This window comes from Trichoderma citrinoviride (assembly GCF_003025115.1).
Source record: "Trichoderma citrinoviride strain TUCIM 6016 unplaced genomic scaffold BBK36scaffold_17, whole genome shotgun sequence".
Lineage (NCBI taxonomy): Eukaryota > Fungi > Ascomycota > Sordariomycetes > Hypocreales > Hypocreaceae > Trichoderma > Trichoderma citrinoviride.
In genome coordinates this window covers 22,781-49,302 of record NW_020194725.1, presented here as the reverse complement: position 1 = coordinate 49,302, position 26,522 = coordinate 22,781, and the positions used below count along the sequence as shown (strand labels likewise).

At 55.4% G+C, this 26,522-nt stretch overlaps 6 protein-coding genes across 6 annotated transcripts; 3 read left to right on the top strand and 3 right to left on the bottom strand.

Moving 5' to 3' along the window:
• Nucleotides 1-1,228: 1,228 nt before the first annotated feature.
• On the bottom strand, nucleotides 1,229-2,359 carry BBK36DRAFT_1091069 (hypothetical protein; the record flags this gene model as incomplete). The annotated part of the gene is made up of 1 exon (XM_024889026.1): nucleotides 1,229-2,359. A coding segment is annotated over one exon (1,131 nt), but the record flags the coding sequence as incomplete, so codon positions are not given.
• Nucleotides 2,360-4,812: 2,453 nt separating this feature from the next.
• BBK36DRAFT_1133756 (hypothetical protein) lies at nucleotides 4,813-5,981 on the bottom strand (the record flags this gene model as incomplete). Its single annotated transcript, XM_024892114.1, has 4 exons — nucleotides 5,735-5,981; nucleotides 5,611-5,637; nucleotides 5,291-5,313; nucleotides 4,813-5,218 (listed from the first exon to the last, which is right to left on the bottom strand). The coding sequence occupies exons 1-4, from the start codon at nucleotides 5,801-5,803 to the stop codon at nucleotides 4,813-4,815; spliced, it is 525 nt and encodes a 174-aa protein (XP_024745629.1). The 5' UTR covers nucleotides 5,804-5,981.
• A 3,193-nt stretch (nucleotides 5,982-9,174) lies between these two features.
• Nucleotides 9,175-13,190, top strand: BBK36DRAFT_1136534 (hypothetical protein). Its single transcript, XM_024893013.1, has 8 exons — nucleotides 9,175-9,279; nucleotides 9,316-9,483; nucleotides 9,525-9,765; nucleotides 9,802-10,964; nucleotides 11,023-12,681; nucleotides 12,742-12,852; nucleotides 12,987-13,011; nucleotides 13,169-13,190. Exons 3-6 carry the CDS (start codon nucleotides 9,546-9,548, stop codon nucleotides 12,826-12,828), a joined length of 3,129 nt encoding a protein of 1,042 aa, XP_024745628.1. The 5' UTR covers nucleotides 9,175-9,279; nucleotides 9,316-9,483; nucleotides 9,525-9,545; the 3' UTR covers nucleotides 12,829-12,852; nucleotides 12,987-13,011; nucleotides 13,169-13,190.
• A 4,668-nt stretch (nucleotides 13,191-17,858) lies between these two features.
• BBK36DRAFT_61197 (hypothetical protein) lies at nucleotides 17,859-18,878 on the bottom strand (the record flags this gene model as incomplete). Its single annotated transcript, XM_024898356.1, has 1 exon — nucleotides 17,859-18,878. The coding sequence occupies one exon, from the start codon at nucleotides 18,876-18,878 to the stop codon at nucleotides 17,859-17,861; it is 1,020 nt and encodes a 339-aa protein (XP_024745627.1).
• Nucleotides 18,879-19,990: 1,112 nt separating this feature from the next.
• Nucleotides 19,991-21,113, top strand: BBK36DRAFT_1144745 (hypothetical protein; the record flags this gene model as incomplete). Its single annotated transcript, XM_024893697.1, has 6 exons — nucleotides 19,991-20,038; nucleotides 20,083-20,186; nucleotides 20,217-20,398; nucleotides 20,439-20,536; nucleotides 20,623-20,730; nucleotides 21,081-21,113. The coding sequence occupies 6 exons, from the start codon at nucleotides 19,991-19,993 to the stop codon at nucleotides 21,111-21,113; spliced, it is 573 nt and encodes a 190-aa protein (XP_024745626.1).
• Nucleotides 21,114-21,873: 760 nt separating this feature from the next.
• On the top strand, nucleotides 21,874-24,002 carry BBK36DRAFT_1184885 (asparaginyl-tRNA synthetase; the record flags this gene model as incomplete). The annotated part of the gene is made up of 4 exons (XM_024896417.1): nucleotides 21,874-22,160; nucleotides 22,222-22,313; nucleotides 22,437-22,492; nucleotides 22,547-24,002. 4 exons carry the CDS (start codon nucleotides 21,874-21,876, stop codon nucleotides 23,693-23,695), a joined length of 1,584 nt encoding a protein of 527 aa, XP_024745625.1. The 3' UTR covers nucleotides 23,696-24,002.
• Between the last annotated feature and the right edge of the window lie 2,520 nt (nucleotides 24,003-26,522).

Below are 26,522 nucleotides of genomic sequence, written 5' to 3'. Positions count from 1 at the left end.
ATGTACAATATCTTGTGTGCAACAGAAACAGGCATGCATTTCTCGGGCGTTTTCACTGGGACGTAGAAAGGGGGCGCCATAATAGACAGCCATCATTTCAGGAAAATGGGGACATAGTAGGACTCGCATCGCAGCGCTTCTTGTTCAAGTCCATGATATCACGTCTATGTGAGTATAAAGGTAAGGAGGTGGCAGTTATTGTACACGGACAAGGTAGAGGTCAAGCTCAAATCTCACGATGCATATGTTTCCAGCTACGACCATTGCAAAGCGCGCGTCAAAATGCTACCAGGACATTTTACCTCCTACACTACAACAGCTCCCTTACCTTACCTATTATATACACCCAAACAAAACGAGTGAACAAGATGAAAAAAAGGCAAGCAAAACTTTCATATCCGGCATACCCCAAGGCTCCGGACACTACAAACTAAACGTAAGCAAACGAAAAAAAAAAAGAGAGAGAGAGAAAAAGAACGCCTCCCATATATACTATACAGCCAACTCCCATAAGATGTTTGTTCAGTTCCCTTTGGTCCCTCCCCATCTCACATCTCCCCTCTAATGTAATATCCCCTTCTGGTATCATCTTTTTACGATTCATCTTCCGACACATTCCAAGTTTCTGTCCCCGTGGCGTATATACGAGTTGCTCGTCCCAGTGTCAGCTCATTCGCCCCCGCAGGGCGTCCACCTCCCTCTGCAGCGACTCGAGATCAGCCAGAATGTCCACACTCTGACCAGAATACTGCGCGTCCCCCAGATCCCCAAACTCGTCTGCAGACGATCTCGGTTTTCTGGCAGAGTCGAGGCTCGCCCGTGCAGACGGCCCATCCGCGCTGCTCTGGCTGCTGCCCCTTATCCTCGAAGGCGGCGGAGGGGGCGCCACCACGTCCCGCGGCTTCATTTCCGCCAGGGCCCGTCGGTGGGAGGATTCCAGTCCGTATAAGCTCTGAGGCCGGCGAGTGGATGTATTGCGCGTCGGCGGTGGCGGCGGAGGCGCCATGGGTCTAGATGCCGATTCCGACGACGTCCTAGGTGTCTCCAGGTCAGGGGGGTGAATGAGGGCAGATGATTGCGGGGTGGCCGGGTGTCTCGATCCCGAGGTCGTCCTCCGGGGCGGCGGAGGTGCCGGCGCGTTGGCACTGTGTCGAACACTGTTGGATCTGGACGAGATCGAGTCCATCGATGTGCGTGGAGGCGGGTCGTTCTCCTGCACATCCGGGCTGGTTGGTTTCGACTCGGTTCGCGGCTGCCTTCTCGGCCTTGGAGGAGGAACTGGGACAGGCTTCTTGGCATTGCTTGTCGGGGGCGATATGGGGGTGTCGATATGATCCGGGCTGGCTGTGAAAGCGGGTGGGTGAGTGTCCAGTTCGACAACTTCGTCCTCCACCGAGGCCGAGGAGCTGCTGCTGCTGTCCGAGCTTTCGCTACTGGCCGAGCTTTCCCGAGACAGCGATGGTCGTGATGGTTCGATATGGTGTGCAACCGGTTCGGCCGGTTTCTCCTTGGGGCTGGTGACGGCACTCTCGGTACCGGTGGGGCTCTGCGCAGGCGCGGGCTTGATCACTTTGCCGTGCCTCGAGCTCGGAGGAGGCGGAGGAGCCTTCTTCTCCTTGTGAGTAGGCACAGTCGTCGAGGTCCCGTGTGCCGGCGGAGGCATAGAAACAGGCCTGGGGTGGTTCGCAGATTCGTCTTCGAACGAGTCCGTCGGGAGTGGAGAGCTGGGCGGGCTGGCCGCCCCCGTCATCAGCAGCCGCTTGAAGGAATCGACGTTGAGCGACCTCCTCGCCGATTGTGCCGCCTTGAGCACCTCGCCCTCCTCCCTCGCATCTTGCTTGGAATCCCTCGGATTCGCAGCCTCGTGCGGCTTCTTCTTGCTAAACGGATTGGCCACCACATTCACCGGCCTCTGCGTCTCCACAGCCGTCAACGGCGACCGCACCGGCGGAACAGCCGGCTGGGGGGGCGGGGCTGCCGCAGCAGCAGCAGCAGCAGCAGTAGACGCAGCAGCAGAGGCAGCAGAAGCCTCATCCCAGTCGTTGTCGACATTGTTGAAGGGATCCTGCTCCGGGGCATACGCCGGGGCGGCGGCCGAGCCAAAGTAGCTGGCCGTCCATTCTGGCGACTCGGGCGTCCGCGGGGGCGGCGACAGCACGCGGACCTTCTTGACGACCTTTGCCTTGCTTGCGTCGACGGCTGTGTTCTGCACGGCCGCGGGCGGCACGTTCTCGTCGCGAAAGGTCGTCGTCGGGGGCGGGAACAGCTGGGCGGCGTCTATGGAGGAGGGGATCGGGGAGGAGCGGTATTCAGGGTGCTGCGTCGCACTCTTGCGGAATGGATTCGATGACGAGGCCATGGCGGCGGGTTGCGAGAGAGAGAGAAGAGGCCCCGGTCCAAATCAGATATCGTATGCCGCTTCCGCTGTGTGCTGTTCGTCTGGCTCGAGTGTAATGGGACTTTATAGATGGGGGGCGTTGATGTTGGTCCTCGAGTTTCCCTTCGGTCACGACAGGAAGACAGAGGGCCGGTCCGCCATCTTCCAGCGCCGACGTAAAGAAGGAAAGGAGAACAAACGTCCGAGCTTCCTTCCTCTTGACAGAAATATACAAGTACAACACGGGAAGAAAAAAAAAAAAAGAAGCACAACAAGAGCTTTTGCCTGGCTAAAACAATCGGCGTGTGGCCAGGGAGCCAAACAGACGGGCCATGAACGAGAGCTGCGTCTCTTTCGGAAGAATCGGTTAGACTGGCTTTCCACTCCCCCTGCGAAGGGGCCAAGGACATTGGAAGCTACAGGAAGGTACGCCGAGGGCGGTGCTGCAGCTACACGGCGCCCTCAGCAAGGGGTGCCCCAGGCCGCGTTAGCGAGGTACCTGCTGCTGCTGCCCGGGGCGTCCGCGCAGAGCACTCGCAGGCACTTGACAGCCACGGCGGGCATGTACCGCCCCATCGCAGCCCTGCCAACATGGCAGAGGTGCCTCGGGGGCCGTGCACGGGCCAGGCATCCGTCGTCGGCAGGTACCGCGGGTGTTCCTCTGATAGTACCTAGCTGTACTCGTGGTAATACAGCAGTTGCCAGACGGCCGGCGATGGCGGGATGCGCTGACGAAGATTCGCTGACGGGGCCGCACAGTCTGGTGACCCAGCAGGAGAAAGGGAAATAAGAGGAGCAGAATCACTGAGGTTGGGTTGAGTGCGTCATAGAGGCTACAAGGCGGAAGGGCGATGGTGATGTGAAGATGGCATAGCAAAACCAACTGAGGGTTATACAGCAGCCAAGCTCAAGCTGATATAGAAGCACCATATAATACCATTGATGGTACGTTTGACATCGTACTCAACACCACTGCACGCCCACGCTGTTGCTGCGTCTACGTGGCAGCCAGCCGCAGGAACACGACAGCTCCCGGCCAAGGTACTATAGTAACTGGAAATAGCTCCAGCTTCGTGGACGGTAAGACGCCGCGAGCTGGGGGGTGGAACAGGTCTGTGGCGGCCGTGGCATGTACACAGCACCAGCGCAGCGCTGTATGCCCAGCGGCAGACGCAAGTACATGTACTTGCAAAGCCTCAAATCCCTCCCCGGAAACCCTTGCGACAACGTCATGGTGACCAACCAACCAGACGAGGCTGAGCGCCCGCCACTTGGGGGAACGACATTGACGTCGCAACGGGGTTAGCGCCTCTTGTACAGCAAGGTTGTGGGTTTTGTGGTGAGTCGAGACATGAAAGGGAAAGATGTCGGACAAGACGGTGAGTGAAGAGAATGAATGAGATGAGAATGAGCGGCATTTCCTCATTTTTTGTCTCATGAGAGCAAACTGCGATGTCAAGCATGTGTGTTGATCAATAAAAGGCAAAGGAACTCTGTGTCTACGTCATATAAATACGCCATTCTACGTATAATTGCCTGCACTCGAATGAGACACACACGCAGGATAACGAAGCGCCTCGTTATCATCAAGAGCCATGCTGTTCAAACCACGCTTTATCAAGATCAGTTGCAAGCCAGATTCACATCAAAAAACTTTCACTTGCACCAGCAAATTCAATCAAAGCTCTGGATCAAACGAGTGATAATAAATGTACAAGTCTATTCTTTCAACATACCATTTACACCGTATCCATACCTCTCCTGAGCAAACAGAAACGAGCCGCGCACGCAAACTCCACCAGGCACCCTCCCGCTTTTTTGTTGTTTTTTTGCTCTTGTCGACAATCACCCACCAGAGACCCCGATTTTGCGCAAAAAAACTCTTACAGCAGAGCAGGACACTGACAGGCGGTAGTCATTAGAAAACAATAAGTGATCCGCCCCCCCCACCGGGAGACTCATTCCAGGAAAGTCACATATATAGTGCGATAATGCAGTGCCCAGCGCGTCCGAGTAGTGCGCGTCGTATCAAAACAAACATCATTCCTGCGCACTGCCAAAACAGCAATCAAACAGTCCCGAGCCTACCCAGGCTCTCCTTTGCCCGACCCGTAGTGATAATTTGCAACCCCAAAAACGCCGTGCCACATTTCGTCAAGGATACAAAAAGTTGAAAGAAAAAGCTGCTTTTGCTCACGCCCCAGCGAGGTCGAGTTTACGCCTTGGCGGTAGCAGCAGCGGCCGCGGGCGCGGCAGCGGCCTTCTCCTTCTTGGGGGCAGCGGCCTTCTTTGGCGCAGCCTTCTTAGTGGCAGCGGGCTTTGTGGCCTTGGCAACACGGCCGGTCTTGGTCTTGGTCAGAGCGGTCTCAGACTTTTCGGGCTGAACAAGGGGAGAGGAGTTAGGGTTGAGAGCCATAAAAGCAAAAGGGCGATTCTCAGCGTGAGCGGGAAATACATACCTTGGTGGCAGCGGCCTTCTCCTTCTTGGGAGCAGCAGCCTTCTTGGGGGCAGCAGCCTTCTTGGTGGTGGTAGCGGCACCCTCCTTCTTCTCCTTCTTTTCCTTCTTCTCACCCTCCTTGGCAGCCTTCTTGGGGGCGGCGGCCTTCTTGGTGGTGGTGGCCTTCTTAGCAGTGGCGTCCTTCTCCTTCTTGGGAGCGGCGGGCTTCTTGGGCTCGGGCTTCTTCTTGGCCAGCTTGGTGCCGCCGGAGGGGCCCTTGGGCTGGGCGAAGATGCCCTTCTCAACACCGGCCTTGAGGGCCTTGTTGAAGAGAGAGTCGAACATGTTGTCCGACACGTTCAAGGTGTTGTTGGCCTTGACATACTTCTTCAGAGACTGACGGCTATTGGGGGCCATGTTAGCTACTTGTACTGCGCTGCCCAATGGTTGGGCTTGCCTGGGCCGAAACGCTTACCTGGAACCATTGCGATCCTTGAGCTGTTGGTAGCGAAAGGAAAAACGGAGCAAGTCAGTTTACACTCAATCATATGCCTGCTTGCACAGTCGGGAAAGACAAAGCGGGACGCTACGCGACGTAGAATGGCGTGATGATTGAAATGAGATTGGCGGTGGGAGAAGAGGGGAAGGGAGAGGGAAGAGGGACGGGCCGTGGGAAAAAGGGTCGCAGTGAGAGAGTGAAGAGGACAGCAGTGAGGGAGAAGGGAGGGGGGGAGAAAGCGGAAATTGAGCGAGCGCAAACAGATGCGCTGGTGCCACAGAGGGCTGCCCACATACATTGACAATGGCATCCGTAATCATGTCCTGCAGTTGGCCTCGCATTAGCACGCCTCCAATCACGCAGCCGGTGATAACGCATTCAAGCGTGCCGGCAAAAGGCAGAGCAGGTAGAGAGACGAACCTGGTAGCTGGCGTGGGCAGCGCCGGACTTGGCCTTGGGGGCAGCGCCTTCGGTCTTCTTGGGAGGCATGGCGACGGAGTTGCGAACGTGTTCAAACGTGATTGAAAGAGGCGGCAGAGGAGCGACGAGTATGCGCGAGAACGGAGACGGGCGACGATTTGGCAGAGCAGCGATGAGGGATCGAGAGCAGAGGCGAGGCACAGGTCGGGCGCGTGGGAGGGCGATGGGGCTTGTTTATATACGGGGCGGGGGCAGCGCCGCAATCAGTAAGTGCAGCAGAGAGCTGGGCAGAGCAGAGCAGAGCTTGTCCTATCCATCCATGAGAGCAAGCAGAGCTCGAGGGGTCCAGCGCTGAGCTCCAGCGGTTCCGTCCCCTGGACCGCTAGCGGCTGCTGGAGGGTGGTCTGTGTTGTCGGGGCATGTACCCTGTACTCTGTGCGTGTGCGTGTGCGTGCAGGGCATCCAACCTGATGCTTCGCACCGACATTGTCTGCCGCACCCGCCCGCTAGCGCCCTCGAGGGTGGCTTTCCAGTGGCCAGACGTGCCAGACCGGCGCCGTCACCACACCTTGCGCGCGTACCGGTACAAGCCCCTCTTTCTCCCCGGCCGGGAAGCGATCCTGCGGCCAGCCCAAATCTGCGGAAAGCCGAGGCGCCGCCACTCAATGCGTTTTGTCTTGTCTTCTGTTTCTGCTTCATCTGGTGTTCGAGCTGATGTCGTCGCCCACCCTATACCACCACGTAATCGGTGGTCGGGCGATGTTTTGTCGCATTTTCTGTGTTTGTTCAACTGGTTGATCATTTCGAATGTGTACTCTATATTGACAGTTGATGCATTCAGAGAAATAAGAGGACAATCTCTCCAAAATGTCAAGTGTTGTACCCTATCCCGTTGATTGAAGCCCAATCATGCTCTGCAGCAGGCAGGCAGACAAGTCAGAGAGACTGGACAACAAAAACAGCAGACCCCCAACACGACACAAGGCCAGCCCACACTACAGAACAAAAAGAAGACGCACCAGAAGCGCCCCCCCTCCCCGCTACCTTACCTTACTGTACAGCAGCCCGGTACCTTGCGCTGCCCAGCCCATGCCATGCACGTCCAGCGTGCAAGTACCGGTACCTCCGCCGCTGCCACGCTAGCCCGGGCCCCACCGGCCCTTGTCGTGCGTCCACTCAACGCAGCAAAGTAAAAATCGACGCCAGTTCGGCTGCGAAAATAATCCCTTGCCTCGTGACCAATTTTCTGATTGGCCAGCGCCAACATCACCTCGTCTGCCGTGTACCTCGACCTCTGATCTGGCTGCCTCGACCGCTCCCCCCGACTTTCGAATGCCAGATTCCTGTCCAGCTCTGCTCTCCTCTCCTCTCGCCCTCTCTCGCCCTCCCCCTTTCCCGCCGCGACAGTGAGTCATTTTTTTCGAGCTTCTGCTTCGTGTCTTGTGCCTTTTGCCGCCATGCGATGTTTGACGTCAGATCTCATGCGGCCGTAGCGGTCATGGTTGTAAGAGGCGCGCTGCTGGACGGCGGGTCATCGCCAGCGTTTACGTGGTGCGCTTTCGATGGTCGAGGCCGTCGTTGCTCGCCCATGGTCGTCGTCGCATTGTGAATTGCGCGGCAGCGACCCCCGTTCGCGGTGCTGTGAATGTATGTGTTTGAATCTCTGTTTCTCGGGCTTTTCGCCGAGCCTGTTTTTGCTTGGGCGCCGCTGCGTCTTGATGCCATTATCCGTGTTCGCAGCCAAAGTCACTTTTTTTCGTCCTTGAGCGAGGTGTCGCGCTTGGTGCCCACGACCAAGCCCGTGAAGCTATCCAGACATCGCCGTCGCAACGCTTCTCAGCCACCTCGCTTCGCAACCACCATTAAAATGGCAATCTTATTGACATCAGTCGCAAGGCGAATGACTTGCGAATTGACTGCAACCAACTTTATTGTTTTAGCTCGTCGCTGCGGTGAGTTATCTTGATTCCAAGACTGCCCGCTGCCGGAGTGGCGGATGGTCATGCGACCGGCCATCTGTCATCGTCTCACCGTCGCCACTCTCGGAGCTCAAACTCCCGCTGTTTCTGGCCCTGTTTCCTTTACCGAACTGCGACAGAGCATAGCTCGCGCAGATTGCACGTTTCCTCCATCCTGCCCGGGTTCGAACGGCCCTCTGCTGTCCTTTCCTCGCGGCTCGTGGCTCGGATCGTTGCAGCCGTCATGTCATCTTGTGCAGGACCGCCTAATGACCACACGGCGGTCTGGATGAGCTTTAAGCAACGAATATCGATACAACCTTGTTTTCACTTGTTTTTCATGGCAATTTCCTATTATTTCATCCGAGTCTCTTCTTCTTCTGCTGGAATAGCCGTTGTCTGCCCTATTCTGCGACAATTCCTTGCTGGGCGCGCCGCCGTCATCACCTCTCCTGCCCCCGCACTTCGACTCAACCACAACAATAATACCGACACGCGCCCAACCATCTTTATCGACCGTGCCCAACCCAGACGACTCGTTCGAGAGCGACATCCATCTATCTCAAACCCTCTTCAATACCGGACTTCTAGGCACTCGTGCAGCCTTCGCATTGACTCTGTTACAGTCTGGTCTTACACGCCGTGCAGCCCAATGTGCTGACGCGCTCACCAGCGACCGCTTGCATTCTACAATTCATCATGCAGCAGTAAGCAGTGGCGGCAGCAGGGCTTGTACAGATTACTAGTAGTAGTAGTAACTGCAAAATGCGTGCCAGCAGTCGATTTCATGCAGACACCTGTCATTTCTGTTTCATGTGAGCCATCGAGAGTGGCCTGGTGCTGTGCCTGTTATCGAATGACAACTCAGAAAATGCCCGACCCGTGTCATGCCTGATGACCGTGGCGCTTCCCCCGAGCGAAGCAAGGCACGCCAATCCGATCACTAGAGTGCCTGAGAAGTGAGGGGTCTGCACTTCAATCCTTCTTCATCGGAATAGTTTTTTATTGATTTTCAAAAGGGAGAAGAACAGACGAGACACGAGCAGAGATGGGTTGAAAAAGGAGGAAAGAGTTTATTGGATAAGGCCCTGTATGCGCTTATCATGCGACATGACCCAACTGGCAGCCGGTTGGCCCCGACATGTCTATGAAAAACGTGTGCATCTCTAGCAGAGGCAGAACAGTTCTCTGCCAAACATCTTCTCCATGGCGTCCATTCGCGGCGGCTGGAGGCCCGCAGCCTGTGCGTGCCTTCAGCTTGAGCCTCCTCCTTTTTCAGGTCTTATATCCCATATACAGACCCTCTCGCCTGACTGTCCCCATCTTTCGACTTACACGGAATGGCTGGATGCTCTCTGCATGTGACCGTGCACGTGCAGCCAAGGAGCCCGGTAGAACGTTCAGTACCGCATAGATACATGTGGGGATGCCGTGTCAACAACTGCCACGATAAAAGTCCCGATAAGCATGTCGATAGCTCGAAAACCAGGCTAAGCCAATCATGGCCAAGTGCGCATCGACGGCTTCTGAAGCCACGATTGTGGAAAGTCGAAGCGCCGCGAAAAGGCCACCGAGGCACAGCAACAGGCCCTTGACAGCTTCACATCTTGTCTCCCCCGTTGTTCTGGCGCGTCTCTGCAGCTTTGCCCCGGATCATGGAAGCGGCGCTGAGCATGTCCATCCCGACCAGTCGCTGACCCTGTTTTCTGTTTCCTTTCCCGTCTTCGTTTATGCCTGCTGCTGCAAAAGAGACCCCTCATTGTCAGCTTCAACCAGTCGTCTGATCTCGCCCACTCGATCCCTGTTCGTCGTCTCCTCCTCCGAAAGCCTCTTCGCACCGACCCGAATCTCCAATGGACTACACCCAGTATCACGCCCTGGGCCACGGCGAGGTCCTCGACCCCAACGATCCCAACAAGACCTCCGCTCCGGCTGCTCCCCAGTTCCAGCCCCCATCCTCGCCCTATGTCCCCCCCGGCTCTCCTTACGGCGCTCCCCCATACCATGGAGGCCACCAAGCTCCTCCCATGGCAATGCCGCCTCCGTCGACGCCCGGCTACGGCCCGCCGCAGGGCCAGAGCTACCCCGGATCCCCAATGCCGCCGCAGGGCCAGAGCTTCCCCGGGTCTCCAATGCCGCCGCAGGATGCTGGCCTTGCCGCGCAGTTTGGCGGGATGAGCCTGGGTGCGGATGCGGGAGGCGCTGCCGCAAGGAAGAAGAAGAAGGACAGGCACGCGTACCACAGCGTGGAGCCGACGGGCTCGTCACAGGCCTTCAATGGCCTGCCACCGGGGACGCCCGCCGAGCAGTTCCTCAACGTCAACAACCCGCAGGGCATCCCGGCGCTGGGAGGGCAGTTTGCAAGCCCTCTGGCCAGCCCCATGGGCACGCCTCACATGGCCAATCCGGGCCAGTTCCCGGCGCCAACCTCCCCCTTCACCCCCTCGGCCCCTGTGTCGCCGGCCGAGTTCGCATCCAGGTTCGGCTCTCCCGATGCTGCGACGTCAATAGGCTCGGCAGGCCCCAGCCAGGTGTCGCCAGACGACATGCCCAGCATACCGGCCTCGAGGGACGCGATCCAGGAGTACTTTTTCAAGAACGTCTATCCGACATTTGAGCGCCACGTCCCCCCTCCCGCGACGGTTTCGTTTGTTGCCTTTGACCAAGGCAATGCCTCTCCCAAATTCACCCGACTCACCCTCAATAACATCCCAACCACAGCCGAGGGCCTCCATGCGACGGGCCTGCCCCTGGGCATGCTCATCCAGCCTCTGGCCCCTCTCCAGGCGGGAGAGGCGGAGATTCCCGTTCTCGACTTTGGCGACGCCGGCCCGCCTCGTTGTCGAAGATGCCGGGCTTATATCAATCCCTTCATGATGTTCCGATCGGGCGGCAACAAGTTCGTGTGCAACCTCTGCTCTTACCCCAACGAAACGCCGCCCGAGTACTTCTGCGCCGTCAGCCCCCAGGGAGTGCGCCTGGATCGGGACCAGCGGCCGGAGCTTCACCGCGGCACCGTCGAATTCGTTGTGCCCAAGGAGTACTGGACCAGAGAGCCCGTCGGCCTCCGCTGGCTCTTTGTCATCGACGTCACGCAGGAATCCTACAACAAGGGCTTCATGGAGACATTCTGCGAGGGCATCCTCGCGGCCCTGTACGGAGGCAATGACGACGAAAAGGAAGAGGACGGCGAGCCGAAGCGAAGGATACCCAAGGGAGCCAAGGTTGGATTCATCACGTACGACAAGGACATTCACTTTTACAACATCAACGTGAGTTTCATGACCAACCAGAATTCAAAGTGAGGTTCGCCCGCTGACAATAAAACAGCCTCATCTGGATCAAGCGCACATGATGATCATGCCCGACCTGGAGGACCCATTCCTCCCTCTCGGCGAGGGCCTCTTTGTCGACCCGTACGAGTCAAAGGCCATCATCACCTCTCTCCTTACCCGCCTCCCCGAGATGTTCTCCACCATCAAAAACCCCGAGCCCGCTCTGCTCGCTACGCTCAACGCCGCCGTGGCTGCGCTAGAAGCAACAGGAGGTAAAGTCGTGTGCTCGTGCTCGACCTTGCCGACCTGGGGCCCTGGCAGATTGTTCATGCGCGACGACGGCAACCATCCCGGTGGCGAGCTGGATAAGAAGCTGTATACGACGGAACACCCTGCGTGGAAGAAGGTATCCGAGAAGATGGCTTCGTCCGGAATTGGTGTCGACTTCTTCCTTGCTGCGCCGTCCGGCGGCTACCTGGACATTGCGACGATAGGCCATGTCGCCGCCACGACTGGTGGAGAGACGTTTTACTACCCCAACTTCATCGCTCCGCGAGACGGCGCCCGGCTGTCAATGGAGATTACGCACGCCATCACGAGGGAAACAGGCTTCCAGGCGCTGATGAAGGTCCGCTGCTCGACCGGGCTGCAGGTGGCGGCGTACCACGGCAACTTTGTCCAGCACACCTTTGGTGCTGACCTGGAGATTGGCGTCATTGATGCGGACAAGGCGCTCGGCGTGTCATTCAGCCACGATGGCAAACTGGATCCCAAGCTGGACGCCCACTTCCAGACGGCTCTCCTGTACACGACCGCGTCGGGACAGCGACGTGTGCGGTGCTCCAACGTGATTGCCAGTGTCAGCGACACCTCCAAGGAGTCCAACACCAAGGAGCTGGCCATTCGGCAGGTTCTCAAGTTTGTCGACCAAGACGCGGTGGTGGGTATCTTTGCAAAGGAAGCCAGCACCAAGCTCGCCATGACATCGGCCAATCTCCAGGACGTGCGGAATTGGCTGACGGAGCGGACAATCGACATAATGGCCTACTACAAGAAGCATTCTGCGAACCAGTTCCCGCCGAGCCAGCTGGTCATGCCGGAAAGGCTGAAGGAGTTCTGCATGTACATGCTGGGTATGCTGAAATGCAGAGCGTTCAAGGGCGGCATCGAGAACTCGGATCGGAGAGTGCATGAACTGCGCATGGTCCGTAGCATGGGCCCCTTGGAGCTCAGTTTGTATCTGTACCCCCGGATGATTGCTCTGCACAACCTCCAGCCCGAAGAGGGCTTCGCCGACCCCGAAACCGGCCACCTCAAGATGCCCCCCTCGGTCCGGACGTCCTTTTCACGGGTCGAGCCGGGTGGCGTCTACCTGGTGGATAACGGACAGCAGTGCTTGCTGTGGTTCCACGCGCAGACGTCGCCCAACTTGATCACCGACCTGTTTGGCGAGGGTCACGACTCGCTCAAGGGGCTGGATGCGTACACGTCCACGCTGCCGGTGCTGGAGACCCACCTCAGCGCGCAGGTCCGCAACATTATCGAGTTTCTGAAGAGCATGAGGGGATCCAAGGGCATGACGATACAGCTGGCGCGGCAGGGGATTGACGGGGCAGAGTACGAGTTTGCGCGGATGTTGGTGGAGGATCGCAACAACGAGGCCAAGAGCTACGTGGACTGGCTTGTCCACATTCACAGAGGCGTTCAGCTGGAGGTATGTTCTCCCCTTTCCCCTGGTCTCGTTAGGAGACGAGAATGCTAATTCGGCCAATAGTTGAGCGGACAACGAAAGAAGGAAGGCGATGGAGAGGCAACAGCCGTAATGTCCAACTTTGCAGGACTGAGGCCGGCATATTGGTAGAATGCTGAACCCAGTTGGCGCATGAAGCCATCCACGCCTCTCCTGACCAAAGAGGAGCCAATGTCATGCGGTACAAAGGTAGCTAGGCCACGGAGATGTCAATGCAGACTCCTTACTACCGTACTACTGCGCGTACTACCTAGGGTAGTATATATGCAAAGGCGCACGCTTTTGGGTAACATTTGCTACGTTCGCAACCCGACACCAGAAAGTTGCCACGGACACAAAACAGAAGTGAGCCTGCTAATTGCCCAAGGGGAGCATCAATTTCAGAGGAAAACAAAGGGGAAAAGAAAAGAACGAGAAAGCATGGGAATAGAGAACAACTGTTGGAGGCGCTTGCAGCATTGTTTGTGTAACTATCTTATGTATATGTATTGCATTAATATCCTTGAGAAGCTGTATCTGCCTTTCTCCCCCTTTTTAAGCTGTTTTTTATTTTTATTTTTATTTTTATTTTTATTTTATTTTTTTTTTGCTTTGCCTCTTGTTGATTTGTTGGGCGTGCGGTGGTTTTGTCTTCAGCTCGTGTCGTTCTTATGCATGACTTGATTTATACTAGATTCTGAGTCTGTATCACTTGGTAGCCGCTGAAATGGGGGGCAGTGGAAGGAATTGGGACACTCGCATACACGCACATACGGAGAAAAAAAAAGAAAAAAACAGAAGGATTGGAAGTTAACATGACAGGATTCAACCTGTCATTCCCCCCGTTTTTGGGGACTGGTAGTAGGTAGTATACGTGAATATCTGCAAGGTCGCTATCCCGCATAACCGTGAGGACGAGTGTTGAGGGGAACTCGTTTGGTGTACCTGAGTTGTTTCATCACTTTGCAGGTTGGTCAATTCCGTACTGCTATACTGGCTTGTTAAGTTGGGGAGGGCTAGAAATTGCGAGCTTTGCGGGGGATGGGCGTTGTATGCGTGTGTATATGAACATTGATGTCAATGGCCCCTGCATGGCATCGATCGAATCGAAAGTATGAAGTACTACAATGCTTTTGACAGAAGTACTACTTCGCAATTTGTCAAAGACTAAGAGTCAACTTTGACAAGGTACGGGAATGTAGTCGTGTTGACGGGGAAACAGGGGGATAGTAACCCGTAGTGGTAGTAGTACTATTTGCAATCCCAGCTCTGCTTCTTCAAGATGGAGGGGGGCGGAGAGGGGGGCAAATAGATCACACCACCTTGAAATACAGATTGACTACTACTACTACTACTACATAGTACCAATTTTGAAGAGAGAAGGGGAGAGGGGTTCCTGTTCTCACATGTTTCATGTAAATGAAAAGGGTGAGATGCAAAAGATGGGATGCAGGCTGAGAAAAAGTCTATGAAACCTGCAGGGAAAGGATGTTGTTGGATGGTACAAATAGTGTATGTGTGGACAGTCATACAAGTAAGTAGGGGAAGAATATAATACATTGCTTTTTCCTTTCAACATCATATCATGCGTGAACTATTCAATTGTAATGACTACCAATCTAGTTTTGAAATCCAGGGCATGAATAACTCTGCGGGGTGTTTGTTATTCGACAGCCCTGTCCAAGGAAAAACCTCGTAGATACACTGCGGCAACTTCATGACCTTCAACAGAGGAGAGTGTACTACTAGTAGTAAAGGTATTAGTATCTCCTCCCGTCCGGTTTGAGACAATGAGTGCTGAATGCTGCCTGTCTTTGCCAAAACTGGCTCATGAGAAAAGAGACATTGACTGATGAGTTGGCCGTGTGTCTCAAGTACATTTAATCTCCCCCCCCAAGCCATACGACAAGCCCCCCTCTCCGCCTCTTGCTTCGTACATGAACATGAACCTCCCAACCAATTGGGCTATTTAGCCCAAAAGAGTTCAAACCTGTCTGTCAAAAAGCTATTGGTTCTGCCGGTGAAACCACCATGCATCCCTTTTGTCCCTCCTCATCGTCGTCGTCGTCATCTTTCATTTCACCTCAATCCCTACCCATGGCATATCCAAAAAGGCGCCAAATCGTCAGTGGGACGAACTTAAAAGAAAATTGAGGCAAATGATAGAACAGAGAGTATCCTGCATGGAGGTAGCATTAGGATCGTGATGAGGTCCATCTTCAAACGAAAATGATTTCTCTCATCTCGATCATACTTCGTGTGGCTCAGATGTCGAACTCAGGAAATCTCCTTCTTTGAAAGAACCAGCCAGTTTTTTACACGGAAGAGCGGAGTAGGGGATGAAGCAGACGGTGATGACCGCGAGTCTGTAATGTATGCAGGTCTACATGGAACAGCAGCAGCAGAGTACTTAGTATAGCATCCCACTCCGCTTCCGCTTCCTCGCCCCCGGTTTCCCACCCTTGCATTTCGCCTTGTCAATGTCTACGGGGAGGACCCAGGAACCGACAGCCGGTTGAGCCTATCGAGGACGTGATGGATGGGACTGATGTGATCTAGACGACGTGTCATATTCTTGCTGTCAGTAAAATCGAGAACCATAATGATGTACTTGTCCACTGCAACGGGCATTTCTTGTAATGTCAGCATACACATACAGAATGGCAAAAAAGGAGGGTGTATAATTAGTATATGGACCTTCACACACACGATACCTGTCTGCAACATGCAGGCACGCCATGTGGTCCCAAGGCACAAAGTAATCAACGGGCAATCTGACCGCGTGAGCTCTTCCTCCGGCTAATCACAAGAGAGTGTCTAGTGCTGCTGATTTACGAACAGGCTCGCCCCAGAAGCTCATCAAGATCGCACGTCCTGAGAAGCTAATCTGTAAGCAACGTAAGTCCGTCACATTCCATGATAACTGCTCACTGCCAAGACCTTACCCCCCTCCCGTTTTCTCATCCAGGACGGGGGGCACCAGCGCGAAATAGTAGACCAGAGGCTCGCGAGATGACCGGACAATCCAACTACCGGTGACAAGTGCCTGGCAGCACAAGCATGATTTGTGTACAGAACCCTTGCTATCCGGGGATAATACGGACTTGGCTCCCTGACGATACATAGCAAGAACACGCTTCCACCGTGGCAGGCAGGCACTTCCTCGTACTGGTGCCAATTGCAAGCCAGGCCACAAAGAGAGGAAGACGGGCTGTCAATGCGGCCGCAGGCTTGATAGCAGAGAGCAAGCCCCGACTCTCCGGGCCGCCCTGGACAAGGCATAGGCACTAGTGGGTAATGGAGTATGCATTTCCCCGTGGTCCCCAACAAGCGGCCGCAACCATTGACGCTTGGAGCCACAGTTCCGATGGCGAGGCGCGAGTCCCGCGATCCCTGCCAGGGTAAGCATAAGTGTTAATTCAAGAAAGACGGGAGAGAGGGCGGAACACAGAAACGCGGAGCGAGCTCCGAGTAAGCTTGGTGGATGATTGCTTTGCCTTCTCGCTCGGTGACCCAAATGTGCGGCTGAGAGCAGTCGTCAGGGAGGAGAGGGGCGAGAGGGGTTGGCAAGAGGAAGAGGGGGAGGATCGCTTCTCACGACGAGCGATCCTTGATCCTCGGCAGGCTCAATCCTTCCCGCCAATGTGTGAACATGCAGGTTGAGAATCGAGGTCGGCGATGATGCAGGTGGCTCCCGCCGTACCGGGGAATCGCGAAGAGGGCCGGGCACTCGGCCCGCTTGCCCGTCCATCCCACACCCATTCACAGTTGTCTCGTATGAGTTACGAGCCCACAAACCCCAGCGGTAGTATTCCTCACCGTGCCAGTGTCTTCGATGACAGAGAGAGGGCAATACATAATCCTCGTGTCTCTCTTGCAGCCGTCAGCGGCATTCTGAGTCAAAACAAACTGTCATCACCAAAGGCCCTTGCTCTAATACGTCCATGTCCACGGCATGGGCGTCTTCGGCAATGGAACCATATGCAGATCGTGTTAGCCGCGAATCACATAAGAGACACATGGGCCGTGGCGCCTTTAGTGCCCTTCACACAACCCGGCCCAGCCCTCACCGGTTTCAATCATCAGCCGGTTCTGGTCTGACACATGCAAGGAACTCCGGGGGTTGCGTAGACAGGTCTCGATAATAATAGCAATGAGCAGCTCGCGCGGCGGGAGCCCTGGAGGTCTAGCGGACTGTGTGTGCTGCGTGTCTCGCCCATTACGGCGGGCCTTGCTGAAGCTTTGCAGCTCAGCAGCAGTTGACAGCGATAGGCTAACCCGTGTCTTGTCCGTCTGCCGTTTGGGGAACGGAGGCTTGCCTGGATGCCCACATTCACGCAACCACACTTTCTTCTCTCCTGCGCTTACCTGTAAACTGCAGCGGTTCGTGTCCTTCGTATTAGCAGCAACACGAGTCTTCCGAGACCTCACATAGCGGATATCAGACGGCGTATGGGGCCTGGCGAGGGTCTGGTGTCAGCTGTCTGCGCTTCTGTCACCAAGAAATAGGATGTTGCCCTAGCGAGTTTGATATGATCCAAGCTCATGTTCGATTTGGGGAATAAAGAGAGAAAATTCTCGAGGCCACTCCTCACTCATCCCGGGAGCCTCACGCCGCATCCCAACAGGCAGCTGGAAAAAGAAAGAACGATAGGAACAGTAAAAGAACAGAACCTCCCGGGGTGTTGGACCACAGCCCGCCACCACTAGATTGCACTAGCAGCAGCCAATCGTACACGCCATATGACTCTATGCAGCACGGGAAGGCAAAAAAGAGACAGGAAACAGCCCGAGGGGGGGGGGAAGGAAAAAGGAAGAAAAAAAAAAAGTCCTTGTCCCAGCAGTTTGTGATATCCCTAGCAGTTTAGCCCGTCCATCCGAGTCCCATGCAGACACAAAATACCGCCGATAACTGTAGCAAAAAGTAAACCAGCCTATTCTTTCCTTTACCCTCACTCTGCAAACCCGCCAATGATATGCATCTTAAGCTAAGAAAGTGACTGAAAGAGAAAGGGGGTGGCGGCAAAAAGCTCTCCCTAGCGTTCGAGATGCATTGAAGCCATGTCGTGTTCGAGTCTGTCGCAGGCTGTTTCATCCCTCTTGGCCGTCCGTGAATCGCCATGTTCGCCAAACATGACACACAACAAGAAAATAAGCAATCATCACGAAGTGATCATGTCGAGCCCGTATCGGGGGTCTGGCCGGCACAGGACGCGCTCAATCTCCGCGGGGTCAAAGACGCCCTCAAAGATGTCCATGTCGGTAGGGCCGGTGCCACCGGAGCCGAGGGGCAACTTTGTCTTGGATACGCCGCTGCTCTTTCGGTCCTTCTTGAGCATCTCCTCTTGGATCAGGCGAGTCGTGCTCTGTGCAGGGTCCTCGAAAACGAAGATGACATAGGAAAACTGCCCACGGAGATGGGGGTCGAAGAGGAGGATGTCCCGCCAGATCTCAGCGAGCTCCCGCGGCGGGTTGCGGTAGCCGTTGCCGAGGCCAAAGTCGCCAATCACGACTCGGTCATAGCTGTTGTAGAGGCAAATATGGAGGGCGCCGCGGATCTTTTCTCGAATCATGTCCCTTTCCGCCGAAAAGGAGTACTTGGTGCCGTTGTCCGTGAGCTTTGGCCACCGCGTAGGCGGAACAGAGATGACTGGCAGGTCGTACCAGCGATCGAGTGGCTCGTAGCGCTCATGAGGCCCACGGGAGACAACGACGGAGTCCGAAAGAATGCCCCCGGTTGACGGGATGGGGTAGTTGGATGCCTCTCCCATCGTGGGCCACGGGGTGCTCAGCGTGGCAGATAGGTTGCTTCGCCGGCAAAGCTTCTCCTCGTAGCCGGAGCAGCCAGTCTCCCAGTCTCCCCCGGGACGACGGTCGTTGGCGGCGCAGATGAAGGGAATCCGGACTCTCGGCCCACCTGCCGCCTCACTGGTCTCAGTCTCCATGGCAGCATAGTAGATGGCCCTCATGACAGGGTCGCCGTATTCCACTCGAAACATGGGGGGACGAGTGCTCGACTTCCGGCGTGGGACATCAAGCTGTGCCGTCGGCTGCCGGTAGAGAACGGAGTAGGGAGGGAACATCTCCGAATAGTTGGCTTTCACGAGAGGTATAAAGTTCCTCTTGGTGTCGGCCGCCACATCGGACGGCCTTACCTTGCTGGATCTGGAAGTTGGAGCCATACTCATGGGTTCTTTTGGTTTGGTCGAACAGTTGAGGAGGGAGATGAGACTGTCGCAGGAATGAAGAAGAGGGTGACAAGATAAGATTGTCCAGAGAGACGAACCAAAACGAAGGAGAAGCGCGAATTATATATAAGAGCTTGAGGCGGCACTGCTTGTTTTGAATCCCGAGAAGCGAAACCAGTCAGCAGGGCGGGTGAAGTGCATTTATATCATTGTCTCGGCCTGATATAAAATGCTGTTTCTGCTTCTGCTTCTTCTGTCTCTCGTTCTGTCTCTGGTTTCCTTGTCGTCTTCTTCTCCTTCCTCTTTCTTCTTCAAGACAAGTTACCAATCAGGCAGTCCTTCAGAAACGAAAGCTCATCGAGAGTGTGAAGCGAGATGGAGGGATTGCAGTGAATTGTACGACCCAATATGTCGAGAATCTGAACCACATGTTTGGGACAAGAGCCAACGGCAGGCGAGAAGGCAGGGCCAGAAGCAGCAAGCAAGAGGCTAGTGATCTTTAAGTTGCAAAAGAGAGTGTCAAGCATCGCTTGACAGACTGCTAGTAGTTACCACCTAGGGGGGCGCTAGATGATGTCTCGCCGGCAAGACAGGAATACATACCGGGACCCACGAGGGCGCCGGCAGCCAAGTTGGCGGGACATGCTTGTACATGGAGGGGTGGTAGTCTAGTGCCCAGGACTGAACAGAAAGTGCTCTGATTCAGGTGCTGCAAGATCTCATAGGCAGGTCCAGAGCCCAGGCAAAAGAGCTAGAGAGGCATGGTACGCGGTCCGCTTGCCCCCCTCCCTCTCCGTGGGCCTTCTCAAACACGGCTGCCCAGCGTTCATGGTCCTTCTGGATCTCTAGCTTCACACGGGAAGAAGGGCTGGCCCTGGTGCGCGAAGCTGAGGCCGGCCTGCTCATTGCTCATTGGGCTCGGTAGACGCACTCGGAAACCGCAGGAAGGAGAGCACATGCGAGCAGAGCACAGCGCGCTCGTGAAGTGTTGCTACTGGCATGGGCCGGAGTATTGTTGCGGACGCATGCGCATAAGATCTGTGATACCTCATCTCGCCCTGTTGAACCTTGCAAGGATCCAAACTAGTTCTATGTCGGCGCAGGACATGGGTCAGGGAGGATGGGGGCCGTTCAAGGGCCTCTTGGGTCTGCCGGTAAGTTGACCTGTGAGTAAATGTGTGTGTGTGCTTGTGTGTAGTCTGGGAGTATCTCACAGGCAGGTGGTGGGCAGATCTCGCCAGGGGCGGTACCACCGCCGACCAGTGTGTACACGAGAGAGACAGACATGCGTGCTGGTTGTATGTGTGTTGGCTTGAACTGGGATTGTCCCAGCGCTCTCGACGAGTGGCGGCGGGGGGCGGCTGTGACTTGGCAGGCCGAAGCCATCGAACCATGCCTGGTCGCAGCCATTGCCCAATCCCATGACACTGGCCAGGAGGGGGCCTCATGGGTTGACGACGATGCCCGCAAGTCGAGCAACAAGGGCTTCGAGCTGAGACATCAGAGGCTCGCTGGTTGGGCAGCCGTTAGCCGGGCGAATGCTCCATGTACAAGTACTTGTGCGGGTACTTGTACCCAGAGCGTCTCTGGCGACATGTCTTCTGAAGACTCAGCATGATATGACGACGAGGGAACAAGGCCAGCCGACGGCGGTGGGTGCGCGGGTGGAACATGGCTCTTCTGCGGCGACCATTCAGAGCAGATGCCCATGACTTGATGACGACCGACGACGCGGAAGAGAGAGAAAAGGGAGACGAGGAGAGTGCGGCCCGCCAAGGGCTTGGGCGGCCCGAGGCAGCATCTGAGAGGCCAGAAGGAGGTGCATGACGATGCGGCAGGCGAGCGTGTGAGTGGACGGGGCACTGCTGCGTGTGTAAGTGCGTGTGCGTGCAGATACAGTATCTGTGCGAGAATTTGTGATGGACTGAGCGGGCGAGTGGATGGAGGTGACAGTGAGGCTGATTCGTGATTCGTGATAGCAGGTAGATGGTGTTTGGCTGGATGAGGGAAGGAAAGCAAGAGGCAGCTTGAAGCCTGATACTACCAGCACAGACAGAGGTACCTCGATGTAGTCAGCAGTCGACATCGTGCAGTCCCAAGCAGCCGGCTCCAGGAAAGAGGTACCCGCCCCATACCATGGACATCGGTACAGACGAGGTACTCTAACGCATCGTGATGTGTACCTGCTACTACTAGGTATACAGCGGCAACAAACGAGGCATCGACTGAGGGCCAGAAACAGCCATTAGATAATAAGGCAATGGGCCAATATAGTCGGGTCCCATGCATGATGCCTGCAACGCTGCTGCTCATGGCTGCAAGGACGACTCAATAACGCCCAATCATCCCTCTGGACGCTCTTCATAGCAGCCGGGGCTGCTAGACGGCTCCTTTCCTAGCGCTGCCGTGCCGTTGCATTGGCCTGACCAGACTGACGGGCCTGGCTCAAGATATTGACGCTGCAACTGGAAACATGCTAGAATTCAGTAACTGGCCTCGTGAGTTCTCGCTGATGGCTCGATTAAGCGCATTCATAGCAAATGATACGAGGCGCCAAATCGTACAGATGCAGACTCATCATCGTCGCTTCGTACCGGTACTTCCTCCCTGCCTCTTGTGCTACCTCCCCGGTTCGCCAACTCCAGGTGCCACAAGCCACAGCAGCACAAAGCGCCTTCACCGCCTTGGCCCGCAGCCAGCGGCGCAACAGTTTTTCCTTTTTTTGCCGGACCCCTGCTCACAGCTTCCGGGCTGGATCCAGCAATCCATAGCTTCAGCGGGCAGAAAAAAAAAGAAAGACAGCAATCAACCTCGATCAAATCCTTACGGGATATGCCCACCACCGGCCTCTGATTTGAGACCCCAAGACAGTCGCTTGCCTGCTTGCATCTCCCTGCCGACGACGGGGACCGAACCACCAGGGATCAAGCATCCATCACACGTCATGAGACGCACCTGAGCCAAACGAGAAGCCTCTGAGCAGCCCATCATGTCTCATCCGCTCCGCCTGCTTGCTCGACGACATCGGCGCTGGCCGCTCCCAGTCCCAGCAGCCCGGCGACGCTATTCCGTGCGCATCCCTGGCGACGGCGGCGGCGACGTCACGACCGTGGCCGACCTGAAGGAATGGCAGCCGGGCCGCCTTGTGTCGGATGTCCAGGTCTGCGGATGGGTGCGATCAGTGCGCAAGAGCGCCAGCGTGCGCTTCGTTGACATCACCGACGGCTCGTCCATGAGGCCCGTCCAGGCCGTTGTCGACAAGAGCCTGGCCGCCGAGTACGTCAGCCCTCGTCCCGGCATCCTGGCGAGCACCAGCTGACAGACAGGCCCGTGGTAGCATCCGCCCAGGCGCCGCCGTTCGCCTCACGGGGGTCTGGCACAGTAGCTTTCCTAGACCCAGCGTAGAGCCTCAACAAGGCAACCCTGCCCGTAGCCCAGCCGCGCACCAGCCGAGATTGGACGATGCCACGCCTCGCATCCCGTCAAGCCCTCCTCCGGCCCAAGGGCGAGAAGCTGTTGATGCTGCTGGGGCAGGTCCTGGCCACGTCCCAGCTACGGCTGAGCTACAGGTCAACGAGGTGGAAATCCTCGGCGCGTCTAATCCTCAGGTACGGTCATGCTGAGCTATCCTGCAAGTGTATTCGGGTCTGACTGTCCTCAAGACGTATCCTATCCAGAACAAGTACCAGACGCCAGAGAGCCTGCGGGCTATATCACATCTCCGTCCGCGAACTCCCATCAACTCAACCCTGCTTCGGCTGAGGTCAGACGCCATGGCCCTTTTAAGCCAGTTCTTCTTCCATGAAAAGTTCCAGCAGACGCACCCCCCCATCATCACCTCGTCAGACTGCGAGGGCGCTGGGGAGGCATTCACCGTCAAGAGCGGATCCTCGTCGTCCGAGTTCTTCAGAGACCCAAAGTACCTCACTGTCTCATCACAGCTCCATCTGGAGGCTCTAGCCCAGGCGCTGGGCAATGTCTGGACACTATCGCCCACGTTCCGAGCCGAGCAGAGTGACACCTCTCGGCATCTGAGCGAGTTTTATATGCTCGAAGCTGAAATGAGCTTTGTTCAAGACATGGATGAGGTCATGGATCTCGCCCAGAGAATGCTGGCCTCTCTCGCCAGCGGGCTCAGGCAGCGAAGCGCCGCCCAGGAGCTCGAGAAGCATCGACTCGACTCCAGAGACCCTGCTGAACGTCTAGCATTCGACGACCTTGTGGATCTCAAAGAGCTGCAGCAGCGTTGGAGGGGCCTGATGGCGCCCACCAGATGGCCACGAGTGACTTACACAGAAGCCATTGAGATGCTCAAGCCCGTAGCCCACCAGTTCGAGCACAAGCCCGTTTGGGGCTCGGGGCTCCAGTCGGAGCATGAAAAGTACCTTGCTGAAAAGATCGGATACGACGAAGCGAGCGACGCGTTCCTGCCCATCTTCGTCACGCACTACCCGCGGGAGATCAAGGCCTTCTACATGCTCCAGTCCGAGTCGCCGCCGGCTCAGGGGCCGACTGTCGACTGCTTCGACCTCCTGGTGCCCAACCTCGGAGAGCTTGCTGGAGGATCCATGAGGGAGCACCGGCTTGCCCAGCTCGAGGACAACATGCGCCTGCATGGCCTGGAGGTCCCGACGCACCGGAAGGCCAGATCCAACGACATGGGGTGGTACCTGGATCTGAGACGCTGGGGCTGTCCCCCCCATGGAGGCTTCGGCCTTGGCTTTGATCGCCTGCTGAGCTATCTGACCGGTGTACCCAACGTCCGCGACGTGGTGCCGTTCCCGCGCCATTTCGAGCGCTGCGATTGCTAAATGCGGCCATCACCTCGACCTCTGGGCGGTGGTTGTTGCATCAGCCTGGCCCGGGTCACTCAGACAGGATATTGCCCCGACGTCTCGGGAGCGTGGCGTGGCCAGCGGCCAGCCTGTCGTGCTCGTCAACGCCTGCCTACCTCGGACTGTTTCAATTCAGGCCAAGCCTGCTCGCACGACAGCAGCAAACGGCGATCTGCGTCAGGGGACCGATTGCATGACGCAGCGCCACGCCGTGCCTGCGTTACACTGCGGATCCCGATCTTGAGGTTAAAGACGAGAAAGGCTTACGGGAAGCCGCATGTGCCATCATCTCTTGTTCCGCTTCTTGTCTCTTGTTTTCCCTCTACGACTTGTCTATATGTATATATATATATATATATACACATTGTATGCCTGTACACCCACCGCTCCTACTCTTGTACCTTACACGCGAGGCGGGGAGGCCGACACCGCCCATTCGAGAGCTGAAGCTCCCCATAGCGATTGGGTCCCCATCTCAGCGAAGCGGGATCCCAGCCCACGCATGGGGAAATTAGATCTTGTGCGACCTGTTCCATCTGCGACAGTGAACGCGATTCTGCGGGAAAGCGATGAGGCGTTTCTTTTCCTTTACGTCGTCTCCGTCCATGTGGGGGTGCTTGGTCAATATCTTGCCAGGGGGACAAAAAAGGCTCAACCAGACGGTGACGCTGCAGGAGCGCATCTAGCCGTGCTGTTTTGGATTCGGAGATCTGCGCTGTGCCGTTTTCCGTTTGCAACTATTCCTCTGTTGAGATGATGGGTGGACGGAACCGGCGGGGTGTTTGAGAAGATGCCGCAATCTTGTATTATATGGTTGGCCATATTGGGTAGTTGTTGCGTAGACGGAAGTGGAATAGAAATACCCCTATCATGTATTTATAGGGAGGCGGGTAATGAAGCGAGTGACGAACTTCACGTGTGTTGAGCTCTCTACACTGAAAAGTTTGCCGAAAGAGAAGCTACAACATTCCATGTTCTCTTCTCAATACTATAAGGGTGAAATACTGTTGCATCGGCGAGATTTTGAGTGGACCATCACTTGATGTATGAAGCCTGTCGACGGCCCACGATCGTGATTCGAGCCTTTGCCATTTCTCCGTCAGATCAGTACACGCAAGGAGTCTACTACTCTCCCAGTTGTTACATAGCCATCAAGCAACCTTTGTGAAAATGAGTTGTTAGTCCAAGACGTACTCAAGCCGCGGGCAGATTGAACAGGGCGCAGAATACGCATGGCTACCACCTTCCGGACACTCTTTTGCCAATAACACCATTGAACTATAACCAGGGCATCAGCTCTACATTTACTCGGACACTCAAGTCATTGGCTTCATATAAACACCAATCGCGTGAAAAGCCCCTGAAATGCTTCATCATAGCCTGAGCAGAGTTTTCTTCAACTTGACATTTCAACTTCAGATATCCATGTCTCGCGCAAGGTAGCCCTTCTTGTTGGAACGTGCAAGGTCCCACTGGACCAAAACTACCTTTTTCAGGATAATCCAGGCCAGAAAGGAGAATAGCACTTCAAGGAGATGTCTGTCCAGCATCCTAACGAATCCCTAGATATATACATATTAGCCCTACATTGTGAAGAGAAACGAAGGTTTCTACCTTCCTACCAAAAGCCTTGTACTATATGGAGCCTTCTGTCCCCAATTAATAGAGCCTTCTTCGAGTATACTGTGATTGCTGCTGCCACCGCTGATCACGAAACACACAAAGTTGCCCCAATCGGTATCTTTGCTTGAGTTTTTATGGTTCATGAAAGCCCCCTGGAACGAAGCAAAGAGTAGATTATCATGAGAAATATCAAGTCATGAGCGTCTAAGACTTTTGCTTTTCACCTCTTCTCATTTCCTCCCTCTTCTCTTAAGTTCTACTCACGATCCAGCCAACATGCTTTGAACGCAGCTTTCAAGATCCTCTTGATATGCGAATCATTTGCGCATAACCTTCTGCATGCAGTACTTTCTCTTCTTTGCTTTGTAAGTGTATTTTCTGCTTCTTAGCTAGAAAATGTTCATTAACTCTCCTCTTCCTTCCTCGCTTTCTCTCACTCATTTTGTACAATCTTATTTTAGCACATCGCCAACCTTCTGTGCCGAGCATCACGCAGAAACTCTTCGATCTCGCTTCCAAAACGGCTCTCTTTGTTCTTGCCTACAGCTAGAACGCCGAGAGGAAATGTCAAAACCGCGGTTTGTCCCCCTTCCTCTGAGGCGCACATGATGCGGGGTGGGAAAAATGTCCCGAGGGAGGGAGGCAGCTTTGCCGCGCATTCTTTCTGGCAGAAGCTCAAGGCATCAAAAGGGGAGATGAGCAAGAGAGAAAGTAACATGAGCTCAGGGTGGGGCTCTTGAAGGTGACCAGGGCTACATTTTAAAGGACTCAGTTCTGTATGGTCAAGGCTTCCTGGGAGAAGTTTGCAGTAAAGGAAACACTTGAGCTATACCCGAGATGCCGAAGCTTACACATGGCGATCTCGGGAATTCGCTTTCGCCGAAATGTCATTGTAAGGGGCGTGGGCGGAAGAGTATATGCAGCTGTTGACCTCCAAAATGGATGACAAGACTATCTCGAATGAAAAGCTTCACGCGCTTTCGCATGCTATGGTATCTCCCGTGTTTGGCGAAAGAGATTACTCATGGGTGAAGAATGACCCGATGAAGAGAAGCCGCTCGGACGAATGATTTGTCCTCCGTTTGAGCCGTTCTCTTTCCTCGTAGCGGATATCTAGCATGCTAGATTTACAAACAAACAGGGGCCAAACACCAGTCTTCTGTATAGGCACTATACAGAC